The 26,751-nt window shown below is 38.4% G+C and overlaps 1 protein-coding gene across 8 annotated transcripts in view; it reads left to right on the forward strand.

The window, feature by feature from the left end:
• Positions 1-689: 689 nt before the first annotated feature.
• Arb2a (ARB2 cotranscriptional regulator A) overlaps positions 690-26,751 on the forward strand; it is a 404,275-nt gene continuing 378,213 nt past the window's right edge. For 7 of the 8 annotated variants that reach the window (XM_076927062.1, XM_076927068.1, XM_076927069.1 and 4 more), the window contains exon 1: positions 690-858. Coding sequence is in view for 1 of the 8 variants with exons in the window: in XM_076927064.1 (XP_076783179.1) it covers positions 1,090-1,093 (4 nt within the window). In the remaining 7 variants the exon portion in view is untranslated. Of the gene's footprint in view, positions 859-1,072; positions 1,094-26,751 lie in introns of those variants that run through there. The other variant, XM_076927064.1, reaches the window with a different exon arrangement.

Raw genomic sequence — 26,751 nt, forward strand, 5'->3', positions numbered from 1 at the left:
CCAGAGGGCATGGGACCCTCTGGAACTGAACTTGAAGGCATTTGTGAGTCCAGCCCTGGTTCTCTGTAAGAACAGTAAGTATTCTTAACAGGTGAACTCTCTCTTGAGCCCCCTCAGGTTTATTTTTAATGAGCTTGTTCATTCTGGTCTACCAAAAAGAAAATATGTTATGTTGCTTTTCATGATTAAAAAACATATAAAATATTAAATCATTTGTTTTATCATTAAATCATTTAATTTAAATGATTTAATCATTTGTTAAATCATTAAATCATTGCTCACCCCTATTCTACCCTAAAGAGAAGAATCTTTCAGATCTGTTTTGGATAAACAGAACACCAACATACTTCCCATTTGAGTCAGCTCTCACTAGGATATTATGTTTAACTTATTGTCTTAATTTTGTGGTAAATACAATCTCTCAAACATAGGCCTCCTATCTCAACTTGAATATCACCGGCGGGGTGAAATCACACAAACCATATACATGGGGAATTTTCTTAAGCCAACATCACAGAGAATATTGAAATTCCTTTTCCAGAACGAGGCTTTAGGAGAGCCTAGGATAGCAGCATAGGACAAGGACACTCCACAATAATGCACTATAAGCTTTCCTCTCCCAGAAACAGACTTAGAGGCTCGCCCCGCCCATTTCCGGGTTCTTGGCGCCGCGGCCGTCGCATGCGTAATGACGTTTAAGTCCCCTGCAGACCCCGGAAGTGCAACTCGAACTTGGTCTGGGCGCCGCTCTCGAGAGAGAAAGTAGGAGACGGTCGCGAGGGAGTTCGCCCAGATATCTGGAAGGCCACGCCTCCTCGTGCCTACCCTCTCAGCGTTGCTCCTGGGGACAGAGCTCAGGTAGGAATGCTGGCCACCTCTGCGACCCGCCGCAGGGACGAGACCCTGGAGAGATTGGCCTGCCTGGGACTCGGGCGGGATGCTGGCGCTGGGGTCCTGAGTGTCAGAAGCCACGTGCGGTCTCTGGGCCACTTCTCTCACCTATGTGCAAGATCTTGCAAAAGGGCTGCTTCACCTGCCTTGTCCACTCTCCAGACCGGAGGAACACGTGTGACTTGGGGTGGCTGGCTTATGTGTGAGTCCCTGAGCCTTTGGTTGTCACCAGATACCTTAGATAGAGGAAGAGACCCTCCACTTAATGTATTGCAGTTGTCTGGTTGAAGTTGTTTTTAGTTGTTCGTTTTCGTACAAAGCGTGTCAACCGCTAACGCTGTGGCATACATTAATAGCAAACACTGAAGTGTACTTATAAAATGCCCTCGAAAACTTGTCATGTGAACGTTAGTAGGATGTATACATTCTTCTGTAAGTTTCTCACATTCAGAAGCAGACCACATCACGTGCTTCTCGTTTTCCCAAAGTGTCTGTTTTTGCAGTCAAGTAACTTCTGTCTAAGAGTGTTTGGGTTACATTTTAAAGACAAATCGTACTGCCCATTTTTTCCCAAATCCTGTAATGAGAAATCCTGTATTTTTTTTTTCCCAAAAAAGCTGTATTGAGAAAGTTCTGTGGTCTGGACCAGTTACTGCCTTGTTTTGATTGTTTTGAAGTATGTCCAGTGTGGTGGCGCTCTTAAACCTCATGGTTTGGTTTTGTCATAAAGAACTTTCAAAGTATTCTGTTTCTCCTTATTCTTTTTCCTTTCTTGTGAGGGACAGATACCCCTTTTCATTGTTAGACTAAGTCAGAGCAGGCTAAGTTCGGGTTTCAGTGTTAGTGCTGGTATGGTGTGTTCTGTAAGCTTTCCTACTTTTAAACTAGGAGTCTGGTCCCTTTAACTGTCCAAGGGATGATGAAGCTGTGTGGAATGGCTTTTTGGCTGTGACTACAGCCTGCAGTTCTAATGGCAGAACAGTATTCAGGCCGGGAGGAAAACAGAATTTATAATGCTTCGAACATCTATCTGTATTCATCTAGATGTATTGACTAGCCACCGACAGTATGTCAGGTAGTGTGCCATGTTCAGAGAAGATAGTAGTGAACGATACAGAAGGTCCCGGGCTGCTGGTTTTTTACTCTAGTGAGTGGAGAGCAATCTTCACTCAAATGCATAAACAGTAGTGAAAAGACTTGTGAGGAAAAATGAAGCAAGTGGAGGAGAGAAGGGCCTGTTGAGTAGAGATCCAAATTAAGTGAGAAACTGGACTCTACAGTTATGGGGGGTATGGTTTAGGTGAGTACAAAAAAATATGAGAGATCATATTTCTTGACCACCAACTTAGCTTTGGGAGGAGAATCTAGGGTCAGTACATATTCAAAGGCACTTCCATGCTCTTTACTCAGCAATAACAAAATTACCAATGTTTAGTCAGTTAATGTCATGTATGTTGTCGTTTGTTTTGTTAGATTTAGTTAGATTTAGTGTCGGTATTTAGTGAAGATGCCTCTTCTCTGTACCAATTTTACTTTTCATTTTCTTTATCGTTATAGTAAAATGTGCCTAACAAAATATTTTGGGTGGCATAGGCAGGAGGATCTCTGTGAGTTTGAGGCCAGCCTGGTCTACAAAACGAGTTTCAAGATAGCCAGGACTGTTACACAGAAAAACCCTGTCTTGAAAAACAACAACAACAACAACAACAATTTCATGTATTCAGTTCAGTAATACAAATGATGTGCAGGCCATTGCTGTTTGTCTTTAGTACTTTTTCATTTTTTCTGGATGAACTCTGTACTTGTTAAATACCACCTTCTCATTGCCAACTGTCTTTAGCCTCTGGCAATAGTGGAGCTTCTTTCTGTGTCTATGTCTCTGACCACTGTGGACATATCATATGAGTGTCCTCATACAGCATTTGTCCTTTTGTGACTGGCTTATTTAACTTAGGACAATGTCCCCAAATTTCAACTATGTTATTGCTTACGTCAGAATGTCCTTTAAAATAATAATCACTGTACCAGCTTTTATCTCTGGATACTTGAGTTGCTTTTACTCTTTTGGCCACTACTGTAAATGCGGCTACTGTGTGCATAAATATCTGTTTGCCTTACTTTCATTTCTTCTGGTTAGATATCCTTCAGTGAAACTGACTACATGGTAATTTGGAAAAGTTTGCATCTTGAATGTGCATCTTTTAAGGTTGGGTACTCAGAGAAGTGCTATGGGGAAGAATCAGGTCCTGGTTGGAGGTTTTCATCTGGTCCTGCTCGAAGGTTTTCATGCCCTTGAAGAAGAGGCATCTTAGGGTCTTAGCCCCTTCCTTCTCCCTTTGTTTATGCTTCTTGGCTACATTTGCTTTGCCATGTGTTTCTGCTCCCACCATAATGTGTCCCCTTGCATAGGTACAGAAGCAACAGGGCTAACTAAAGGTGTACTGAACCCTCTAAAATTGTGGGCCAGAGAGAACTTTTCCCTTCATATGCTGACTACCTTAGTGCTTGTTATAGTAACCAAAAGCTGACTAACATGTGAGTCCAGGTCTAAGTTTTTAAGGAGTTGCCATTACTGTTTACCACAACGACTACCCAGTTTTCCTTTCCCACCAGCCATGCATGGGGTTCTCGTTTTCCCACAGTGTTGTGAATATTTGTCCACATCTTCATGAACCTTTAAAAAAAGGTACTCGCCATACTCATAACTGTGTAGGACCGTGGTTTTGGTTCACAGTTCTACAATATTGGTATGTTAAGTACTTTTTACTGTGCTTTTTGGTCACTAACATACCTACTTTGGAGTTTTTGGAATAGGCTTTGTAGTCTAGGCTGGCGTTATACTCATGATTCTTCTGCCATATCCACATACATAGTAAGATTAAATAGGCTTACAGGTGTGGCAACCAGTCCCATCTCTTTGAGGTGTGTGTTGTACTGGAGATTGAGCCAGGGGCTTATGCATACTGGACAAATGCTTTTGCACTCAGCTGTGTCTCAAGCTTGTTGATTTAAGACCTGATTTTAATAAAACTTTTTAAAGATTAATTTGTGATATTTTAAAGTGTTGGGTTGCCTTTTAAGATAGCAAATACCATGTGTTTTTTTGCCTTTTAACCTTTAAGTTCTATAATGGTAAAAGGCCTCAAATGGCTGTAGGCTAGGTATCTGTACCCCATACTTAGAAATTAAACAAAAACAAAAACAGAACACTAAAAGTCTCCTTTGTACAATGAACAAAACTTTCAGTATCACATTATGATGAAAACAGCTCAGAAAAGCCAAAGATCTGTCTGCTTTGCTTTGTTGTTTTCTTCTTTAATTGAAAGGAAAAAGGTATATTGATTGTCTGGCTGTTCCTGTGAAGTAGACCACCTTTGTTTGCTAGCTGAGAAGAGGACACTGAAGGAAAGTGATGAAGAGAAAAGATAGGCTGTGAAGAAAAGCAGCCTGCTCTGGCTGGATGGACGGCGACAAAGGAGAGCAGTAATAATAATAGACAGTGAGCGCCGTGACTGACAGCATAGGGAGGACCCAACAACCAAGTGATGAGAGACTGTAGAGTCACAGGTTGGAATGGCATGGGGAGGAGGGCGAGAGAGTGCTAGTCCCCAGTCACTTCTCAGCATGTGCTTCTGAAGGAAAACACTTGGCCCTCAGTCATCCATGGGGACCTGCTCCATAGCAAGTGCCATGCTTGAATTTCTGTGCTTCACTAGCCTTTGTTGGAAGGTATGAGCTGTGTAAGGGTCTGCAGAGTAATTGTAAGTTCTTGAGAATATGTTCCACATGATTTTTGTTCCTATGACAGAGATTTATTTGAGTACAACCCCCCTCCTTCCCTCAGTCTCTTACTATGTAACTCTGACTGGTCTAGAACTTGCCATGTAGACCAGGCTGGTCTCAAACTCAAAGAGATCCATCTGCCTTTGCCTCTCAAAAGCTGGGATTAAAGGCACGAACCGCCATGTTAGCCATTAAAATATTTTTTATTTCATGTTTAAAATTGAAAGAAGTATCTTAACTGAAGGATGCCTGAATACCTGAATATCCACTAGGTTAGAGTAACTGGAGAACGAGTAACCTTTTTTTTTTCCCCCAATACTGTTTATTATATACTTTGGGAACATAGGCTTACCAACTCTTTCAGTTATAAAGCTCAGTTAAGTCAACCATTTTTCTGGAGTTTAAATAATGAATGAAGAAAACTATGCCATAAATTTCCTTATCATTTTTGGCTAACTGAATTTTGTTAATTTGCCACATACGAGGTGACTTGCTCAAGGCTTTGCAGCTAACACATAAGTTAGAGATGGCAGCAGGGCATTGCTTTCTCTACATCATTATCCCCCGGGTTTTGGAAGCACTTTGGTTTGCAACATATATAATACTTTTTGTTTCTGAGAAAATAGTACAGTTAGGACGGACCAGCAGAGCAAGCATTTACGGCATTTACGCTTCCTTATAACAGGCTTTATATTTGAAGTAAGCACAGTGTTAAATCATCGTAAACATAGTCTTGATTTATTCAGAGTTTATAGGGGTGATGATAAGGCTCGAGTTGTGGTTAAGGACTTGGAAACCTCTTTATTAGCTCCTTAGAACAATGACTATAACCAGTATACAACCAGTACACACCAGTGTAACAGTAAACCATTGTGGGAACATTGCCACCATAATCAGTAAGATATAAGGGATCAGCATGAGAGTCTGTGAGAGTCAGGATATGCGGCTCAGCAATCTCAAGTAAATGTCCAGGCGAGCAAAGGCATGAAGGTTCTTTCCTTCTGCAACACATAACTTACCTTTATTTTATTTACCTTGTATACAAGATAAAACAAGCTGGGACTGCAGTTCAGTTACACTTCCAAACGAGATGATTGAAAAGTGTAAAAGATTGATTGGTTGGTAGATGAGAGGCTATGTTGTTTTGAATACCTTCTTTTTTCTTGATATCATTTATCTCTATATTGAGGTAGATTTTCTGATATTAACTTCAATGTGGAAATTACACTAACCCATCTGGATTACTTCTGATCTAATTGGGATGATTTTTCTTTTTTCTTTTTAAATTAATCAATTAAAAAATTTACTTATTTACTTTACATCCCACTCACTGCTCCCCTCCTGGTCACCCCCTCTCACAGTCTTTCCCCTATGACTCTTTCTCTTCTCCTCTGAGCAGGTGGAGGCACCCTGGGTATCTCCCAACCCTGGCACATCAAGTCTCTGTGAGGCTAGGTGTATCCTCTCCCACTAAGGGCAGACAAAGTAACCCAGCCAAAAGAACATATCCCATATACAGGCAACAGCTTTTAGGACAGCTCCTGCTCCAGTCGTCCTGGACCCAAATGAAGCTGCACATCTGCTACATATTTGTGAGGAGGCCCAGGCCTAGTCCATGTATGTTTGGTTGATGGTTCAGTCTCTGAGAGCCCCAAGGGTCCAAGTTAGTTGACTCTGCTAGTCTTCCTGTAGAGTTGCTATTCCTTTAGGGGCCTTCAATCCTTCCTCCTACTCTTCCATAAGACTCCCCAAGCTCCATCAAATGTTTGGCTGTGGGTGTCTGTATCTGTCTGAGTCAGCTGCTGGGTGGAGTCTCTTAGAGGACAGCCATGCTGGACTCCTGTCTGAAAGCATAACAGAGTATCATTAATAGTGTCAGGGATTGCTGGCTATTGGCTGGCCTCTCCTTCAGTCTCTGTTCCAGTTCCCTGTCTGTGCATCTCCTGTAGACAGGATAAACCTTGGGCCAAAAGTTCTGTGGATAGGTTGGTGTCTCCATTTCTCCACTAGGGTTTGTGCCTGTGGCTACAGGAGGTGGCTTCCACAGGTTCTACATCCCCATGCTTTGAGTGATTGAAAGCTTTGCTTAGTATTGTAGTCTAGGTTGGCATCTGTGATTTTTTTTTTTTTTTAAGAGTTTGTAGATATTTGTCCAGCCCCTTCTAGCTTTTAGAGTTTCTGTTGAGAAGTTAGGTGTCATTTTAAAATTTGTCATTTTACCTGTTTTTTTCCCCTTGCTGTTTTTAATATTCTTTCTTTGTTTTAAAGAGTTGTGTTTTGATTAATGTGTGGTGGGAGAATTTTTTTTTTTCTTGTCCAGTCTACTTGGTGTTCTATAAGCTTCTTGCATGGTTTGTTTTTTTAGACTGGGAAAGTTTTCTTCTACGATTTGGTTGAAAATTATTTCTGGCCCTTGGAGCTGGAATTCTTCGTCGTCTTCTATGACTGTTATTCTTAGGTTAGGTCTTCCCACGGTATCACAAATTTCCTGGATGTTTTGTGTCAGAATTTTTTTAGATTTAACATTTTCTTTGACTGATGTATCACTTTCATGCATTGTAACTTCTATGCCTGAGATTCTCTCGTCCATCTCCTGCATTCTGTGGTGGTGCTTGTGTCTGTTGGTCCTGTTCTCCTCTCTAGCCTTTCCATCTCCAGGATTCCCTCAGTTTGTGTTTTCTTTATTGTTTCTCCACTTTCAGGTCCCACATATTTTATTTAATTCCTTCACCTGTTTAATTGTATTTTCCTGCAAATCTTTACGGGATTTATTTGTTTCCCCCCCCTAAAGACCACTACCTGTTTGATTGTATTTTCCTGTATTTCTTTAAGGGATGTATTCATTTCCTCTTTAAAAGCCTCTATTATCTTTATAAAATTGTATTTAAGGTCATTTTCTTTTGTTTTGGTTGTGTTAGGATACCCAGGTCTTGCTATACTAGCATAGTTGTACACGGAAGGTCCCATATTGCCCTGGCTTTTGTTGATTGTGTTTTGAGGGCCTTAAGCCATCTGGATTCCTTTGATCCCATGGTGTTCCTGTATGGTTCAGGCTCAGCAGGTCTGATTGGGTTGATTTTTCTTAAGTAGTCATATTTAGAAATTTGTGTGGTTTAAAAGGATAAGATCAGTCAGATAGATGAGATTCAGATAGAAGAGAAAGGAGATATATCATGTAAGGATTGGTTGAACAGGGTTAGGGCTTGTCTCAAAAGAGAAGAATAGGACAGATTGATGACCTGAGCCCCATTTCTGGAGTCCATGGTGGAGGATAAGTACTGATTCCCTTGAATTGTCCTCTGACCACCATGTTTGATTCACAACACATGTGTTCCTGTGCATATACATTTGTATACATTTATACATACACAGAGAGACTAATAAATAATAATATATCTAAAATACTAGGATGGTTCAGATAACGCTTAAGACATAGAGCTGAAGTTGATGGGACGCAAACCATGAAAACAGAAAGGTGACTCTTGTTTTTCCTGTAAGTAAAGGTAGATATCCTAGTCATAAGGCAGTGTGCATGTCACACATGAGGATCTTACATGCTAGGCTGGACATCTACAGTCATGACAGGACTTTGTTAAAATAGTTTATATTTGAACAAAGCCATGAATAGGCTGATAGCAAGGATAAAGTCTTTATGATGTAACTGGGTTTTTAAGAAAAAAGGATGCCTAATTTAGGAAACTCAGAAATGACCATTTAAAATATACTAGGTAGATACTTGAATTACCTCTATGATAATTGACATTGTAAAACAAAAGTGAAATTTGTTACTACTGGAGGAGAAGTTTGTACTGAGAGACAAAGTTGAAGTAGGAGGTAGGAGCCATGGACTGTGAATGTGCCAAAGGGCGTGGGAAAAGAACAGTGGTGCAGATTGCTCAGGGACCTTGCATCTGCTGCTGAGGCCGTGAAGTACTGAGCTCCTCAGCCCATTATCTACCTTTCTTTATTTGCAGTCAACTTACAATTGCAATCAAGTTGTAATTCAAATTACAAAGAGAAAATGATTGTTTTGGCCCATAGCTTAGAGTTTTCAGCCATACTTGATTGATCTGATTGCCTTCTGTGGCAAGGCAGCAGCACACCAAGGTGGAGGTGGGGAGCACAGCCTTGTTTTCCATGCTGTTTTCTCCTGCTTGCTCTTCTCTCTCTCTCTCTCTCTCTCTCTCTCTCTCTCTCTCTCTCTCTCTCTCTCTCTCTCTCTCTCTCCAGGAATCAGCTGCTTAGCCAAAGCTCTCCTGGAACACGCTATGCAGCCTTGGCTAGGAGCACAGGAGTGCATATATATCATTTTTGTTTTGAGGCAGTGTTTCCTGTAGCCCAGCGTATCCTCAAACTGAACTCACTGTGTAGCTAGCTGAGGATAAGCTTAGCTTCTGCTCCTGCTGCTCCTACCTCCGTGGTTTCATGCATCACTGGCCATACCCAGAGTCTCCTGACTGTCAGGCAAGCACTCTACCAACTGAGCTACCCAGTCCTTGCCATTCCTTTTCTTCTTTTAATTTTTTAATTTATTCTTTTTTGTTTGTTTGTTTTTGTTTCTTGAGACAGGGTTTCTCTGTGTAGCCCTGGCTGTCCTGGAACTCACTCTATAGACCAGGCTGGCCTCGAACTCAGAAATCCGCCTGCCTCTGCCTCCCAAGTGCTGGGATTAAAGGCGTGCGCCACCACTGCCCGCCTTGATTTATTTTTTCATATATTACACTCTGATCACAGTTTCCCCTCCGTCCTCTCTTCTCTAACTTCCATTTCTCTGTTTCTTTTCAGAAAAGGGCAGGTCTCCCAGGGATATATCAACCTGCTATATCAAGTTACAATAAGACTAGACACATCCCCTCATATCAAGGCTGGACAAAGCAACCCAGGAGGAAGAAAAGGGTCCCAAAAGCAAGTAAAAGAGTCAGAGACAGCCCTACTCCCACAAGGACACTCCTACCATTGTATTTGTAAAGTCTATAAATTATTGGGCTCATAGGTTCACTGATGCAGAGGAACTATTTTTTAAGGCAAATTGCACTCATGTCTCACCATATATGATTTAGATGTTTTAGCTATAACTTTGAACATTTTAATATTGATTATGAAATAAGTTAAGACTTCTGGGTGTATTAGAATCACATGAATGCATTTTATGATTTGGATATGATAAGGATGTGATTTAGAGGAGGCCACAGGCAGAATTGTATGAATTCAGTTTTCTCCTCCCACCCACTCCGTATGTGGAAGTGCCAATCTCAAATAGTGTATTTGAAAAAGGTTAATTGAGGCGTGGGGCCCTGATTTCATGGGGTTAGTGTCATTGTGAAGAGATTCCAGAGTCCTCTCCAGCAAGAATGTAGTTGTTTGCAGGGAAGATAGCCTTCAGCATAGACTCATCCTGTTAGACGTTCAAATACTTGAAAATTCACTGTTGTTCAACTGTTGTCTATGGGTTTTGTTATAGTAGTCTAAAGATACTAAAGTACTAATAAATGGATAGTCTTGTGTGCTTGTGCTGCTCGTGTGTGTGTGTGTGTGTGTGTGTATGTGCGTGCGCACGCGTGAGTGTGTGTGTGCATGCAGGTATGCGTGTGCATGTGTGTTTTGTATATGTGCCTGTGTGTGCATTTGTGTGGTGTGTGTGCCTGTGTGTGTTTTGTCCCTGTGGTCTCTCTCTCTCTCTCTCTCTCTCTCTCTCTCTCTGTATGTGGTGTGTGTGTGATTGCATTTCATGTGGTTTAAAAGTATCATCTGAAATTATTCAAACATTTGAAACAAGAAATAGAAGAGGAAGCATCCAGTGAGGACTTGTAGATTGTATACCACGTAAAATGACTTGAATAAGAAACAAAGGTAACAGAACAGAAAAGAAGATGTAGTAATACTCTATCTGTGCAGTGCACTAGGAATGTCCAGAGTAATTTTCTCTCTACATTTGAAAATAATTTAATTGAGGATGTTTATATTACAGTAAGATATATCACACATTTAAAGAACGGTGCTATTTAGAATATTTTAATTGTATTTTTATGTTTTTAATTTTATTTTTGTTTCTGTATTGGTTGAGTGTCTGTGTGAGGATTGCTGCATGTGAAGAGTCCAGAAGAGGGTGTTGGATTCTACTGGAACTGGAGTTACAGGCAGCTCTAAGTACCTGGCATAGGTGCTAGAAATTGAACTCAGGTTTTCGGGAAGAGAAGCAAATGCTATTAACCATTGAGCTGTCTAGCTTTACAATATCTTTAAAATATGGATTTACCTTTTACTTGATGTATTGTTGAGTTATATTTATGTTTAGGACAAGCTGTTATTTTAGGAAGTAAGTAATATTAAGGAGTTAAGTGATGTTAGAGCTACTAATATGACTCATACTAATATGGACCCTTTTATTCCAGGATCAGGGCATGCTGAAAACCTATTTCCTACTGTTATCGGGCTATTGAATAGTCCTTTAAATAGATGGTCAATGTATTAAGTCAGTGTGTACTGATGTGTTTGATGGTGGTTTTGATCAGCCTATTATTTGAGACTGTGAGTGATAGCAATGGTTAAAATTTTGTGTGCATCAGGAATACTTCAAGAGCTAAAATACTGGATATTTCAGTTTTATCATTGAAAATAAACTGTTTGAAACAAGTTTATTTATTCTGAATATTTTTCTTAACAAGAAACTTGTATAATTATTTTTATGAAAACAAGCATATGTGTTTGTGTTTTTTAACTGTTTTAATTAAAACTGCAAGTTTTCTTCCTCCCATTTTCATTCTGTCTCTTCTAAATTCTACAATGAATAAAGATTTTTAGCTAGGTCAACTCATTACTGAAAAATACCAAATTTTACACCAATGTTTTATTGTTTGTTTTGAAATCGAAAGTAAAAGATACCATTCATGTTTCAGCACATCTAAAGGAGGCTCCTTCCTCACATAGAATATAAATTACTGTTGAATTGGAAAATCACTAGGCATTTCAGTGCTGATGAGAACTAATGAATCTGGAAGCCTAAGCGACATTCACTAGTTCATTAAGGATTTAAAAATATGTTGCCTATTGCTGTGTAATAAATTATCCCCAAATTTTACAGCTTAAAGCAAAAGCCTTTATCATCTCAAACAGCTTCACCGTGTTAGAGATTTAGAAACCTTTCAGCTTGGAAGCTCTGAGATTAAAATGTCAGCCGGGGCTACTTTTGTCTGTAATTTGGCTCTGTAGGCAGGAAACCTCCCTTAAAAATGTAGAGTTCTTGATAGGACTGTCATGACATGACTGTTCCAAACCTAGTCAACTGAGAAAGAGAAGACAGGAAGGGGTGGGGGGATAGAGAGGGAGGGAGCTAGGGAGGGAGGGAAGGAGGAGGAAGAAGAGAAGGAAAAATGGATGGATATAGGGAGGAAATGCCCCAAATAAACACCACAATCCTTTGTAACATAGATCAAAGGTATTATACCATATTGGTTACCCAAGCCAGCTCTTATATGTTGTTCGAGGTTATGACTCTTTGGGGTTAGGTCTCACTGAGGAACATTTTGGAGAATACCATAGTCCCCCAGAATCCATGTCCTTCCCATATGCACATCTGATTCTTATATCACCTCTATGGTCTCATGAAATAATTCAAATCCTGGTATGAATGAGGCCAGTTGTAATTAGATCCTTAAGTACAACTTTTTGATTATGATCCTTTTTCACTTACTTTTCTGTACGTGTGACAGGCAACATACAGTGGTGAGGTATATATAGAATAACAGCTTGTTTTGTTCTTGGGTATTCAAACAATTCTTAAATCATTTGTGTGTATGTGCCTGCACTTTCCACACTGTGTGTATGCTATTGGAGGAAGGTAAGGGGACAGCTTGTGGGAATCTTTTCTCTCCTACCCTGTGGGTCCCAAGACCTGAACTCAGGTTATAGGTATGGTGGTGGGCATTTTAGCTTACGGAGCATCTTGCCAGCTCATGGTTTTGGGTCTTAATTTGTAACGGTTATTAAGTGGTAACATGCAAAGGCCAATATGTTGTAAGAGGAGTTTAATGCTGCCCAAAATTCCTCCAAGAAATGAGAGGCCTGGTTTCCCATGCATGGTTATAAGAGAAACACCAGGTTTTGGTCTCCAGGCAGATGCAGGAATAATTTTAAGAACCACATCTGTTATTGGGTAGCCTCTGGCAAGGCAAGGCAGGACAGTCTAAACTGCTAAGGAGTGTTAAGTTTGAATAATTCTGGTGGGCTTTGGAATGTGGGAGTGATCTATTGCTGACAACAACTCCTCTGTGTGTGTCTGTGTGCATCTGTGTGTGTCTGTGTGCGCCTATGTGCGTCTGTGTGCGTCTGTAAGAAACTAGGCATTTGTAGGCGAGTAGCTTCTTACTCTGCCTCCTGTTAGTATTTTGGAGGGTCCAAAGTTCTTTTTATTAAATTATATTTTCTCTTTTTTAAGTATTAAATATCTGGTGAATTCTATTAAGAGAAGTTGCTTTAGATAGAACTTCTATTCGAGCAATTCATTGAAATAAATCATCTGTTTTGGGGTCTTGCTAAGACTAAGGAACCATGAACTTAAAAGTTGTAGAAGCATGTGGTGTGTGTGCTTGTGTGTTTCCGTGTTTATTGTGTGTGGGTGCATATCTGTGTGCAGGTACATGAGCATGTAGAGGTCAGAGGCAGCAGACTGTCTCCTGAACCCCGTGCTCACTGATGCCCATGTTTAGCAGCCAGCTCTGCTCCAACAGTGCCCTGCCTCTACTACTTGCCTGTTGGGATCAGCGGCAGGCCCCAGCTTAACTAGCATTCTCATGGCTGCTTGGGATCCCACCTCCAGTGCTTTTGTGTGCATGGCAAATGCCTTGCCTACTGAGCCATCTTTCTAATTCTTGGGCCTTGCTTTTGAAGGGATGATTTCCATTCTAGAGTGATGTGTACATATGACCTAGTCACTTATTGATATCCACACATTTGGGGTTACATTACAGTACATGAATTTGGAAGCACTTACTTTACAGCCTTTTGTCTGACTAGTACTATAAGATACACCTTTGTTGTTGTTGCTACATTTTTTTAAATTTAGTTTAAAAATATTTATGTAAGTACATGCATGTATTAGTGTGGATGCATGTTTGCCTCAGCATAGATGTAGTACATATGGAGATCAGAAGGCAACTTTCAGAAATTTGTTCTTGCTTTTCATGTTTTTGTTGTTGGTTTGGTTTTTTGAGACAAGGTTTCTTTGTGTAGCTCTGGATGTTCTGAAGGAACTTTGTAGGCCAGGCTGGCCTCAAACTCAGAGATCAGCTTGCCTCTGCCTCCGAGTGGTGGGGCTAAAGGCGTGCCTACTACATACTCCAGGATAGCTGGTCCTGGGTCTGGGCAGTTTTCCTGTCTTGATTTACATAATGGTAAGGAGTAGCTGATGGAAGCTATCATATCTAGATTGGTTTTAGAGATACAACTTTAGTCATTGTTGGACTCTAAGATTCAAAACCAAAGGACACGCTCCCCCAGAAACACTCACGGTCGGGATTCGCTGCAATAACATGAGGTTTATTGATAAATTGATAAAAACCAGTGCACTGGGGTTCCCTTAAATTAAATAAAATTAAATTTAGCTGAATTAAAGCTGAGGGCAGCTTATATACTTTTTACAGCATTTCCGAGGGCAATTATACAATTACTTCTAACAGCCATTCCCAGGCCTGGATTCCGTTCCCAGGCCTAGTTTCTAAGTAACTCAAATTTGCACCGTATCTTTTTACAACAAAGAAGGTCAGCTTAAGTAGCTTCTGTTTACCCAGGTTTTACTGTGTTAAGGGCTAATAAACTCCTATCTTGGGTCTTTCTTCCTGGAATGTCTGTTTGAGTCTTTGGAATGTGCTCTTTCCGGGCTGTGCCTCGGGGACAGCTAATATTTGACTCGAACTTAAAGATCTTTTAATTTTAAGTTCAAGCTGAGACCTGAAATTACACTCTCTTACATCATTAGTTTTACTAGTCACTGAGCCCCGACAAAAGGTTTTAGAGTTACATTCTCAGCCTCATCTTTGGGTCATATGTTTTTGGTAATAGCTAAGATTTCATTTCCTCAAAAGATATTTATTAATTTTAGCTCAATTTCTTTTATGGAGAAAACTTCTAGTACACATTTTATTTTTTAAATACTTTTAGGTCCACAGCACATTGAGGTGGAGAATACAGAGAACTCTTGTCTCTCTAGCTTCTCTGGACATGGACGATGTCTCTTTTGTCAGCACTTCTTGCCTCACCCATCTAGGCGTAAAATCCCCTATTAAAAAGCTGCTTGAACCAAATGGTACATTTGTCACAATCAGTGTATCTGCAGTAGCCATGCCATCACCATGTTTGTAGCCATCAGATTACACTGGTGTATACTGGTATATCAGTTTACACTGGTATATACTCTCATGCAGATTCTGAAGTTTTCAAATTTAAAAAAAAATGAGATTGTAATTACATCATTTCTCCCATCTATATTCTCTTTCCAAACCCTACCAAATGCCTCCCCCACTTCTCTTCTTCAAATATATTGCCTCCCTTTCACTATTATTTTATGCATATATGTATTTGTATATTTCTGTATAACCTGCTGCCATCCCTACTTGACTCCAGTCTCTATAAAATTTATTCTATTTATTCCATTCCAGGAAGATCCTGGTGTTTCCCCCCTCCTAGTCCTTCCTGTATAACTAACCTCTCTGGGTCTAAGATTATAGTTTGGTTATCATTTACTTAATGGGTAATATCCCTTTCTAAGTGAATACATATCATATATATCATTCTGTGTTTGAGTTATCTCAGGATGATTTTTTCTAATTCTGTTCACTTGCCTGCAGATTTTATGATGCTACTTTTTTAAATAGCTATGTAATCTCTATTGTGTAAATGAACCACATTTTATTTATCCATTCTTCTGTTGAGGGACATCTAGGTTGTTTCCAGGTTATGGCTATTATGAATAAAGCCATATTGAACATATTTGAGCAAGTGTCCTTATCGTAGAATGGAATGTCCCTTGGGTGTATACTCAAGAAGTATAGCTGGGGTTTGAGGTAGATTGACGCCCCAGTTTCTGAGGAACTGACATACTGATTTCTGTAGGGTCTGTATAAGTTTGCATTCACACTAGTAATAGAGGAGTGTTCCACCTGCTCCATATTCTCACCAGCAAAAGCTGTCACTTGTGTTACTGATCTTAGCCATTCTGACAGGTATAAGATGGAATCTCTAGTTTTGATTTACATTCCCCTGTTGGTTGGGAATGTTGAACATGTAAGTCTTTCTCAGCTATTTGATATTCTTCTATTAAGATTTTTTTTTGTTTAGATTTGTATCCTATTTTTATTGGAATAATTTATGTCCAATTTTCTTGAGTTCTTTATGTATTTTGGATATTAGTCTAATTGGATATGGAGTTGGCAAAAATCTTTTCCCATTCTGAAGGCTGCCATTTTGTCTGATTGACAGTGTCCTTTACCTTACAGTTTTCAGTTCCATGAGGTCCCATTTATTAATTGTTGATCTTAGTGCCTGCAGTATCATTTTCTGTTCAGGAAGTCTTCTCCAGTGTCAATGCATTCAAGGCTATTTCCTACTTTCTCTTCTATCAGGTTCATTGTGTTCAGTTTTATGTTGAGGTCTTTGATTCACTTGGACGAGTTTTGTGCAGGGTGTTAAATATGGATCTATTTGTAATCTTCATTTTGTAGACATCCAGTTTGTTGAAGATGCTTTCTTTTTTCCAGTGTGTATTTATGACTTCTTTATAAAACAATCAGATATGCATGTGTAGGTTTTCAGTTTGATTCACTTGATCACTGTGTCTGTTTGTATGTCAATACTGTGCCCTGAAGTACAACTTGAAAGCAGGGCTGGCAGGACCCCCAGCAGGTCTGTTATTGTTCCAGGTTGTTTAGTTATCCTGGGTGTTTTGTTTTTTCCATATGAAGTTCAGAATTGTCGTTTCAAGTTTTGTAAAGAATAACATTGGATTTTTGATGGGGACTGTGTTGATTCTGTAGGTGCTTTTGGTAGGATAGCTACATTTACTGTGTTAATCCTAACTGATTCATGAGTATGGATGATCTTTTTATTTTCTGACATCTTCAATTTCTTTCTTCAAAGACTTGAAGTTTTTGTCATACATGATATTCACTTGCTTAGTTAGACTTATCCCAAGATATTTTATATTATTTATGTCTGATGTAAAAGGTGTGTTTTTTCCCCTGATTTCATTCTCAGTTTGTCATTTGTATATAGGAGGGGTACTGAATTTTTTTTTTTTTTTGCTACTCCTGTATTTGGCTACTTTGCTCAAAGTGTTTATTAGCTGTAGGAGTTTTCTGGTGGAATCTTTAGGCTCACTTATACATACTTTTATCATAAAGGAGTGTTGGATTTTGTTAGAGTCCTTTTCTGAATCTTGTACCTCTATAGATACCTTCTATAGCTTAGGAAAAATTTCTCCTATGATTTTATTAAACACTTTCTGGGCCTTTGAGTTGGGTTCCTTTTCCCTCTATTACTATTATTTTTAGATTTGCTCTTTTCACAGTGTCCCAGATTTCCTGGATCTTTTGTGTTAAGAGTTTTTCTTTTCAATCTACCACTTTTCTTTTTTATGTATTTCTTCTATCATTCTACTACGTCTTCAAAACCTGAGATTCTCTTTTCCCTCTTTTGTATTTTGTTGGTGAAGTTTGCTTCTATAGTTCCTATTTGAATTCCTAAATTTTTCATTTCCAGAATTTCCTCTTTTTTTTTTTTTTGATGTCTTTTTCTGGTCTTGAACAATTTTACTTATTTTTTATACTGTTTGTGTTTTCTTGGAGTTCTTTAAGGGATTTATTAATTTCCTTTTAATGACTATCATATTAAAAAAGATTATTTTAAGGTGTTTTTCTTCTGCTTTAGGTGTGTTGGAATATTTGGGGGCCTGCTTTGATAGGATAGCTGGATTCTAATGAGGACATATTGTCTTGGGTGTGGTTGATTGTACTTTTACATTGGTGCTTAGGCATCTGGGTTTGGTATGATAAAATGTCTCAGTTCTGATTTCTGTATTTGTTTTTTGTTTGTTTGTTTGTTTTTTGAGTGGGTGTTTTGTTTCTTGGTTTCTGTCTTCTCTCTGAATTTGCAGTGGCTGTGGTGTGATGCCTGTTTTCCTGTGCTGTTCAAAGGGAATGTCTGCTAGTATTGGGGGTTGGGATAAGCTGGGGGAAGGAAAGTTGGTGGGGAAATTCTTTGTGATCCCTCCAGGATAGGGTCAGCATCCTGGAGGGGTCATAAAATAAAGGGAGATAACAGCAGGAATGCAGCTCCAGAGCTGAGAATAAGACTGTTTTTGCTAATTCATAACATCACTTGGTGTACAGGAGGATCTGCTTGTGTTGTGGGGCAACCAGATCTTGGGGGCCAGTATTTACCATTTGAATACATAGCAGCACCAGACCAATCCCCAACAAATGCCAATTTAGAAGCCATGATTATGCGTGTATCAGAGTATTATTTAGTAACATCAAGTTAAAACCTGTCAGCCATATCAAGAGCAATGCACTGGCTTTCTTTTATTGTTTAAGTTTTTTCAGGAGCCTTAACTTGTTTCTGTTAATAGATGAAGTTGTGGGTTTCAGTGTATTTCCTTACAAATATACTCTTGCTCATAACTCATATCTGTCCTTGTGCTATCATCTCTTATCACCTCGGACAAGCCTCTGTCCTACTAATATTCCTGTACATTTTCATGTAAATGTAAAATAAAAATGAATAAAATCTAACAACTATGTCGATGAAATCTTGATTCTACATAGGAGAAAATGTGTTTTTTCTTCACTGTGACCCTCTACTGTTTTCTACTTCTAGTCCTGTAGTTCTCCTCTCCTCCCCTTATAGCTTGCCCACCTATGTGCATCGTTGCATAGACACTGAGATGCTAGTTGAGTTCTCTTGTCAGAGTTCTTGAATTTTCCTGTATCTAGAAGTAGCTTATGTGTCTTTTCCTCTAGTAGTTTCTAATTTTAGGTTTTCTACTAAGATCCCTGAACCACTTTGATGTGTTGTTATTGCTGAATGAATGATCCAGATCCAGAATAATTCTTCTGCAATGTGGATATCCAGTTTTCCAGCACGATTTGTAAAAGAGACATGTGTTTTTGCTAATTCATGTTTTATACATTTGCCAAAAATTAGGTGGCCGTAACTGTGATCTTCTCCCTAGCATCTTGCCTTTTGAAGGATGGAGGTCACCTGTCTGAGATCAGGAGGTCACATTGTAACATCTCCCTTATTGTCCCTTCTCTCTGGGATGGCTATGGCCATTTGAGCTCTCCTTTGCTTACATATGAGCCTCGGGATTTTCTTTTTAGGTCTGTGAAGAATGTCCCTGGAATCATGTTTAGGGCTGTGTTGACTGTGAAGATGGCTTTTAGTAGCAGGGTCATTGCATAATAGCAGTCTGGTGATCCACAGCACGAGAGGGCTGTCTGTCCTCTAGTGTCTTCTCTGTTGTAAGTCTTTAAAGATTTCATTATAGAGTTGTTTTAACTATTTGCTCAATTCTATTACTGTAATTGTTGTGAATGGGATTTTCTTCCCGATTTGTTTTGGAGGAGTGTGTTCAGTATTGGTAATGACCAAGTTGTTAGATATGACCCTTTATCATGCTACTGTGCTGACAGTGTTTGTTAGAACTATGAGTTTCTGATAGTCTTTAGTATCTTTAACTACAGAGTCAAGTTGTCTGCACATAGCTATAATTTGATGGCTTCCTTTCCTATTGGTATTCCTTTTGTTTATTTCTCTTTCTCTCACCTTAGTGCTGTAGTTAATACTTTAAGCACTATATTGACAAGTGTAGAAAATAGTGTCTGAGGTCTAGAGTATAATTAATGCATAATATTCCAAATGAGCACAATATAGACCTATTACTATCAAGTATAAGATCTAGAGCTCTGTACTAAGACCAAGACTGGTGCTTATTCTTTGTGAGTCCAAGTGGCTATATAATTTTATTGCTGGCATTTAATGTGCCAAAGACAGGCAGGTGATTCAACATGTGATTTTCAGTGTTTGGAGGTATAACTCTCATAAAGAGAAAGTGGTATTGTAAGCATTTGTCAGTTCAACAAATAGAAATTAGTTTAATAAAATGCCATGGTCAGATAAAGCACTGAATACAGTGTTTGCTTATTTTAGTTTCTGACATCATGTCCTCCCTCCAGCAGCTATCTTCCAGAATTTCCTCCTTTCATTTTGTATGTAAAAAACAAGCAAACTTACTTTTACTTTTTCTCAGGATAAAAGCCAATTTTCATGTGGATGGAAATGGTCTCTTGTGAGTAGATTACCCATCTTTTAACAGCCAGCAGAACAGATTACTCTGTATCGAATCCTGAGTTCTTATCTTCCATCCATTCATCACTTCCTGAGAACTGTTCCTGATCTCAGAATTTAACATTCTAGGTGTTTGTGTATTTTCAAAGGTAGATTTTGTTTATTTTATTTATGTAAACTTGATGGAAAAATACAATCAAAGAAAAACAGAACCATAAATGAAAGTTAATATTTCTAGAAGTACATATGTTTAAAATGTTTCATTATAAACTTTTAATTTTTAATTCAACTTTTAAGAAATGTGTAAACTTTGTTTTTTTTTTTAAAACTAGCTATTAGAAGCTTCTGAGGTAATACATTTTTGCTGAAAATATTTCTATTTCTGTTCAGGTGTTGTATTTCAGTTTTAATAATTTATTCATATATGGCTACTATGGGGTTTTCTTAATATTTGACTTCTTTTTAACTTTGTTTACTAGAGTTATCTCTAACAGATCCCTAGATTTCTAAGCAAATAAATTACACTGGACTTGCAGTATTATTCTTAAGAAAGAAATACTCCAAAGAATAAATTATAACTGGCAATGATGCTATTATTTCTATGCTAGTGTTTTTTAATTCAGAAATATATTGTTATGTTAGGTATATAGTTCAGAGATACAGTGTTTATGTAGTATGTTTGAGGTCCTGGTTCATTTCCCAATAACACACACACACACACACACACACACACACACACACACACTATCTATTCATGCACACATACATATATATGTATGTATACTTATATATAGTTGATAACAAAAATGTTATATGTAATCATAATCATTGTGTATTGTTATATAGGAATTATATTCCAATAAACAAATTGACTTTTCATATGTAATGTTTATGCATAAAAATATAATTTGCCTTTATATATTTACTATTTGTGTTAGATAGTTTTATGTCAACATGATACAGTCTAGACTTATCTGGAGGAGAGAATCCCAATTTAAAAAAAATGCCTGTATAATATCTAGCTATAGGCAAGTTGTAAGGCACTTGTAAAATTAGTGATGAATGGGACAGGGCCAGTCTATTGTGGGTGATGCCATCCCTGAGCCTGTAGTCCTGGATTCTGTAAGAAAGCAGGATGAGCCAGCCATGAGGAACAAGCCAGTAAGCTGCATCCCTCCATGGCCTCTTCATGGGGATCTCCTGCCTCCAGATCTCGGCCCTGTTTCAGTTCCTGTTCTGACGTCCTTCAGTGACGAACAGAAGTCAAATTAGCGCATTCCTCCTTAACTTTTTTTTTTGTCATGGTGTTTTGCCTCTGCCAATAGAAACCCTAACGAAGATACTACCTTATTAAGTACTCAAAATATCGTTAATAATTTGTAGTACTTATGTGCTTTGCCTAATTTTTAAAAAGGTAAAAATATTTCCTTTTTATTATTTTTAATATGATAATAAAATTACATCAGATTCCTTCCCTCTCCTCCCTCTAAGTCTTCTCATATACCCATTCTTGCTTTGTGACTTCTTTTTTTTAATTAATATTTATTACATGTGTATGTGAGTGTATTTAGGAATATATGCATATATTCCTAAATACAACTTGCTCAGTCTGTTTAAAGTTCTTGTATGTATGTTTTCAGGGTTGGCGTGCTTTTCTATGGGGAGGGCTGTTGCTGCTACCATCAGCAGTTTTGAGTTGCCTGTAGTTCTTTGTGTAGGATTGAGGCCTCCTGGGTTAGGACATCCACTTTAGCATGTCTGTTGGTGTTGTCATTGTTCACCTTGTGTTTATTCATGCTGATGAGTCTTTACCGTGATTAGCTTTTGATGTTACTAGGAGACACTATTTCACATTCACTTCCTTAATTCTCTTGTTCTTAGTCTTACTGCCCCCTCTTCCACGATGCTCCCCAAGCCTTAGTTGTGGGAGTTTTTGTAGATGTATCCATTGGGAATTGAGACTGTGCTCTACACTCTGAAACTCTGCATTTTGATCTCTTAGGATTTTTTTTTTTTTTTTTTTTGATTTGTCAAACCTGGGCTTTCCAGAAACAGATGTGAAGAAAAAATTTGGGGCAGAAAATGTGTATTAATTATCATAATTGGATTAAGTTTCTATTATTGCTGTTGAGTGCTTATTAAACATATGTTTGGCCCTTAGAATGCTAGTATTTGTGACAGAAAGGAGGATTTCGGTTGGAGAGAAGAGTTTAATTTGCATGTAGAACTTATAAAACTTCTGCCAAGTTCTGGAACAAATGTTGCCTTTTAGAGTTGTCTAAGAGCAGAATGGCTTGGCTTTCCTATTACCATCGATTCAGTCACCAAATGAGGGGAAAGACCTGATGCTGAGTGGTTGTGCTCTGTACCTGAGGCCACCTACCGGTGGTAAAAGGCTTGACTGGTTGTATACCTCACATATTAGACCTGTGTAAAAGTGATGACTACCTGACATACTTGAATTTTCCTCAATCTTGAAGATGATATACTGTCTGAAATTTACTTCGTTCTTGTCCTTAGCTTTCCATTTGTGTGAAAATGTCTGAAATGTCTACCAAGTTGTTTTTGATGTAGCTTCAAAATTGAGAATCGTCTTAGTTTATATTTACTTTCTTAACTTCAGATTTAGCATTTTCATATAGAAATCTGTAGTTTTCTACTCTTATTGAATTTTCCTCTTTTGGTAGACAAATTGTATACAGTATCAGACTACTTAATTTTGTGACCTATGATAAAGATACTGCAAAGAAATATTTTAAAATCATTTTTCTTTGATTTTTTTTAAACTTGTAGCTTGTTCTTTTTTATTTTCTGATTTGTCAAATCATTGTGGCGAACAGTGTGGAGTGACTTTTATCAGTCTTCATAGTATGTAGTGCACTGAAGATAATGAGATAGTTTTAATTGAAACTTTAGGTAATTACCTTCAACTTCCTCAAACTCCAAATTTTAATATATCCTAGTGATAGAAATGAGTGTATAAGCCTTCATGAAGGATTTTGAAATTTTTGTTTTGGTGAAGTACCTAAGCTTGTAATGTTGGTAGAATAGATTACAGGCAAGTATTAGAAGAGTTAGAAACCCAACTACTATTTAATATCTAGGATTTGTTTGTCTGGTTAATTTGCTTCCTAATGTCAAGGATTTGTGATATCTATATCGTCTGATATCTCAACGTTGTCTGCCCCTGCCATTTGTAGCGATAATGGGGATAAGAGGATCACAGATAATGGGGATCTGTGATCATTGTGGGAACAGTAATCCTCTTTGGGCAAAACTGTAAATAAAGATTAAATGTACATGATTGGTCCCTGTGTAGCTATACGTGTTAATAATATTGTGATTGTTTTTGTCAGGAGTCACTTAGGGAAGAGCGATGGCCAATTGAAGAACTGCTCTATTGGATTGGCCTTTGGTCATGCCTGTGGGGATATTTTATTGATTTATGGTTGATATGGGAGGGCCCGCACCCCACTGGGAAGTACAACCCCTGGGCAGGTGGTCCTGAGTTGTATAAAAAAGCAAGCCACCTCTTCCACAGGGTTCTTTGAGCTGCTATGTGAGGAATTTGATGGAGATTCCATCTAGGCCTGAGTATTGTAAGATCTCTCACTCTCTGCATTTTGTCTGGCAGTGGGAGTCTGTATCTGCTCCCATTGCTTCCGGAGGGCTTCCCTGATGATGACTGAGCAAGACACTTCTTTATGAGTACAGCAGAATGTCATTAAGAGTCATTTTATTGCTATGTTCCTTCTCTGGGGTGTCTAGTCTCAGGATTTTGGCCACCCAACAGTGTCAGGTATGGATTTTATCTCACAGAATGGGTCTTCTGTTAAATCAGATATTGGTAGGTTGTTCCCACAAGCTTTGTGTCTCCATTGCACTAGCATATCTGACAGGCAGGACAGCATTGTAGATCAAGGGTTTATAGTTGTGTTGGTGCTCACATTTCTTCTTTGGTAGCATGCAGAGTATTTTCAAGTACCAAGAACACTAGCCTGTAGCTCTAGGTTGGTCCCCAACTCGACTTGTCTATGTTCAATGAGATGTGTGGATGCTGTATTCAGTAGTAAACTCTTGCTCTAACCCTGTGGAGAGCACCCCATAACCAGAAGGGCGGAAGACACTGAGGAAGCAAGGCTTTCTAAACACAGCAGGACATGCACCCTCTCCATTGCCAGCTCTGTCCTGGTGGCCTCCCTCCTCTCCTCTCTCCGTGCTGCTCTCTTGGTTTTCTTTCTTTCTTTCTTTCTTTCTTTCTTTCTTTCTTTCTTTCTTTCTTTCTTTCTTTCTTTCTTTCTGTTTTGCTTTACACTTGCATTGCACACATATTATGGCTTCCAGTTGTGTGTGTGTGTGTCTTTATGGGATTCCTATGTATGCTAAAAAGGGGTTCTTTTTGTCTATACAATATGTTTCTTGTGCCTGTTTTGGGGTCTTTTTTCTTCTATTTATTTGTCTTGTACTATTCTGTTGTGTTTGTTTTTGTTTTATCATATTTTATTAATTATATTGCGTTCCCCTAGAAACTTGTTTATTTTTTAATGATAGAAAGAGAGTGATCTGGATAAGAGAGAAAGTGGGGAAGAATTGGGAGGAGTGGAGGAAGGAAATGATGATCAGAATATATTATATGAGGAAAAAATCTGTTTCCAAAAATGATTAAAAAAAAAAAAAAAAAAGCAGTGTGCAACATTCCTCCATGGTCTTTGCTTCACTTTCTGCTTCTAGGCTCCTGCCATGAGTTCTTGTCCTGACTTTCCTTGGTGATGATTGGACTTGAAAGATGAAATAACCCTTTCTTTCCTAATTCAGTTTTGGTCAGTATTTTATCATAACAAGTAAACTAACACAGAAATTTGGAAGGATTGTAAAATAAATGGATTTATTTTGTTTGTATTTTATCATGACTTTTTTTAAATTATAATCTTAGAAAGTCAGGTCAACACAAAGCTGCTTCTTGTGGTGTTTTATTTTTTGATCATGGTATGCATGTAGGTAATACATTTTACTTTCACATTTGTACAGTGGATCACTTTCAGTATCCTAGAATTCTGAGCACAAATTGCTGGGAACCCCATTGTTTCTGATTCTTTTTTTCAAATATAGTCTTAATATGTGCCTTGGTTGACCTTGAACTAGTGATCCTCCTCTGTCAGCTTCCCAAGTTCTAGGACTACGTTTATGTCACCCCACTGAGCTTTGTTTCTGATTTTATATGGATTACCAGTGTTTCTAAAGGGACTTATAGTTTGTAAAATGGTTCTTTGTACATTGTTTCATGGTAGTTCACTTAGCTAGTGGATGGTGGGACAGAGATTCAGAACCTAGATTTCTCATCTGAATCTGTTGTACCATTGCACAAGGAAAGTGAGGATTTAGCTTTGAGGGCTTTGCATTAGGCATTCCTACTCTGATCTAAGCTTTCATCTCCTATAATTGCATTCCTTGTAGAAATGTTCATTTTCTAGGTACCAAGGCCCAGTATCAGTCTGTGTCTTCTGTGTCTGTTCTAGCCTGATGCCTTCATCTTTCAGCCTCTCGCTCAGTGCCTATATGGATGATCATACATGCTCATATATACACACCCCAAAACATACTTTTGCTCTCACTACAGATTTGGAATTAGATGCTGCCTGGTATTAGTTTGAGCTATCTTTTACTAAATGCCACATTACTGTTTTAATTGTAATTTCTTTAGGTTTTTAGTTCTTCATAAATTGCCAGTACAAGTTTGACTTAGTGAACTCTCATTTTCAAGTCAGCTGTTTTGAACTCTATTTCCCCTCATTATTGAGTATAGGTTCTTTATGGCTAGGCTCAATTTAAACCAGTCTCAGTGTTCTGAGGATATTAACTCAATTTTACTTGATCTTGGCCATGCTTTTTATGTTCATCTGTGTATTCAGAATATGGGGCAATATTACCTGTATCTAGTTTGTATTTAGTACTTGCTTAAGGCCAAACAAACATGAAAAAATAGGTCTTTCAGTATCTTTCTCCACATTTTATGTGTTTACACTGTACTGTGAGCTAACAGGGCAAAGAAACAGTTTCCTGTTTTGTGTTTTGAAATGCTGACTGGATAGAGATTACACATGACAAGTTGTTTATAGCTTTATAATATATGTGGATTCTCTGTTGGAATTATAGAAAGGTCAAGATAAAGATATGATAATTGCTTTGTTTAGTTCACAGAACGAAACTGCAAACTGAGATGTTTTCAATTTAGTTTGTATTGTAAGCATTTCTATGAAACCACATTCAAACAACAGTGGTTATCATGAAGTATACAACATGTCAACTGTATCGCAGTTCCCATCAGTAAAAACCTTCTATCACTTTATTCCCTATAACCTAACCTCCATCAGATCAACGTCTAGTGCACATGGTCATATAGATCAAGTGTACCAAACTCCTTTCTGGCTGCATTTTCAGTAGTGTTTATCTGTGGTCATGCAGGGTACTACTGTGAATTTTTACTAGGAAAACTAAGTTGAGAATTTATAATATTCATGGTTTAACTTCCCCAGCTGTTCTATAGCCATGGAAAATAAGTCAAAAAGGTAAGTTCTAACTGAAGCAGGACATAAGAGCCACAGACAAATTACTTTTACTTCGTGCTTACTTGATTTGTCTGCTGTAAGGGTTAGAGTCACATGTAGAAGTTAGAAGTCACATATACTATAGCTTATATGTCATCTTCATCATAAAGTAATCTGAATTTTTAGGATATTTCAT

This window comes from Arvicanthis niloticus, chromosome 29 (genome assembly GCF_011762505.2).
Source record: "Arvicanthis niloticus isolate mArvNil1 chromosome 29, mArvNil1.pat.X, whole genome shotgun sequence".
NCBI classification, from domain to species: Eukaryota; Metazoa; Chordata; class Mammalia; order Rodentia; family Muridae; genus Arvicanthis; species Arvicanthis niloticus.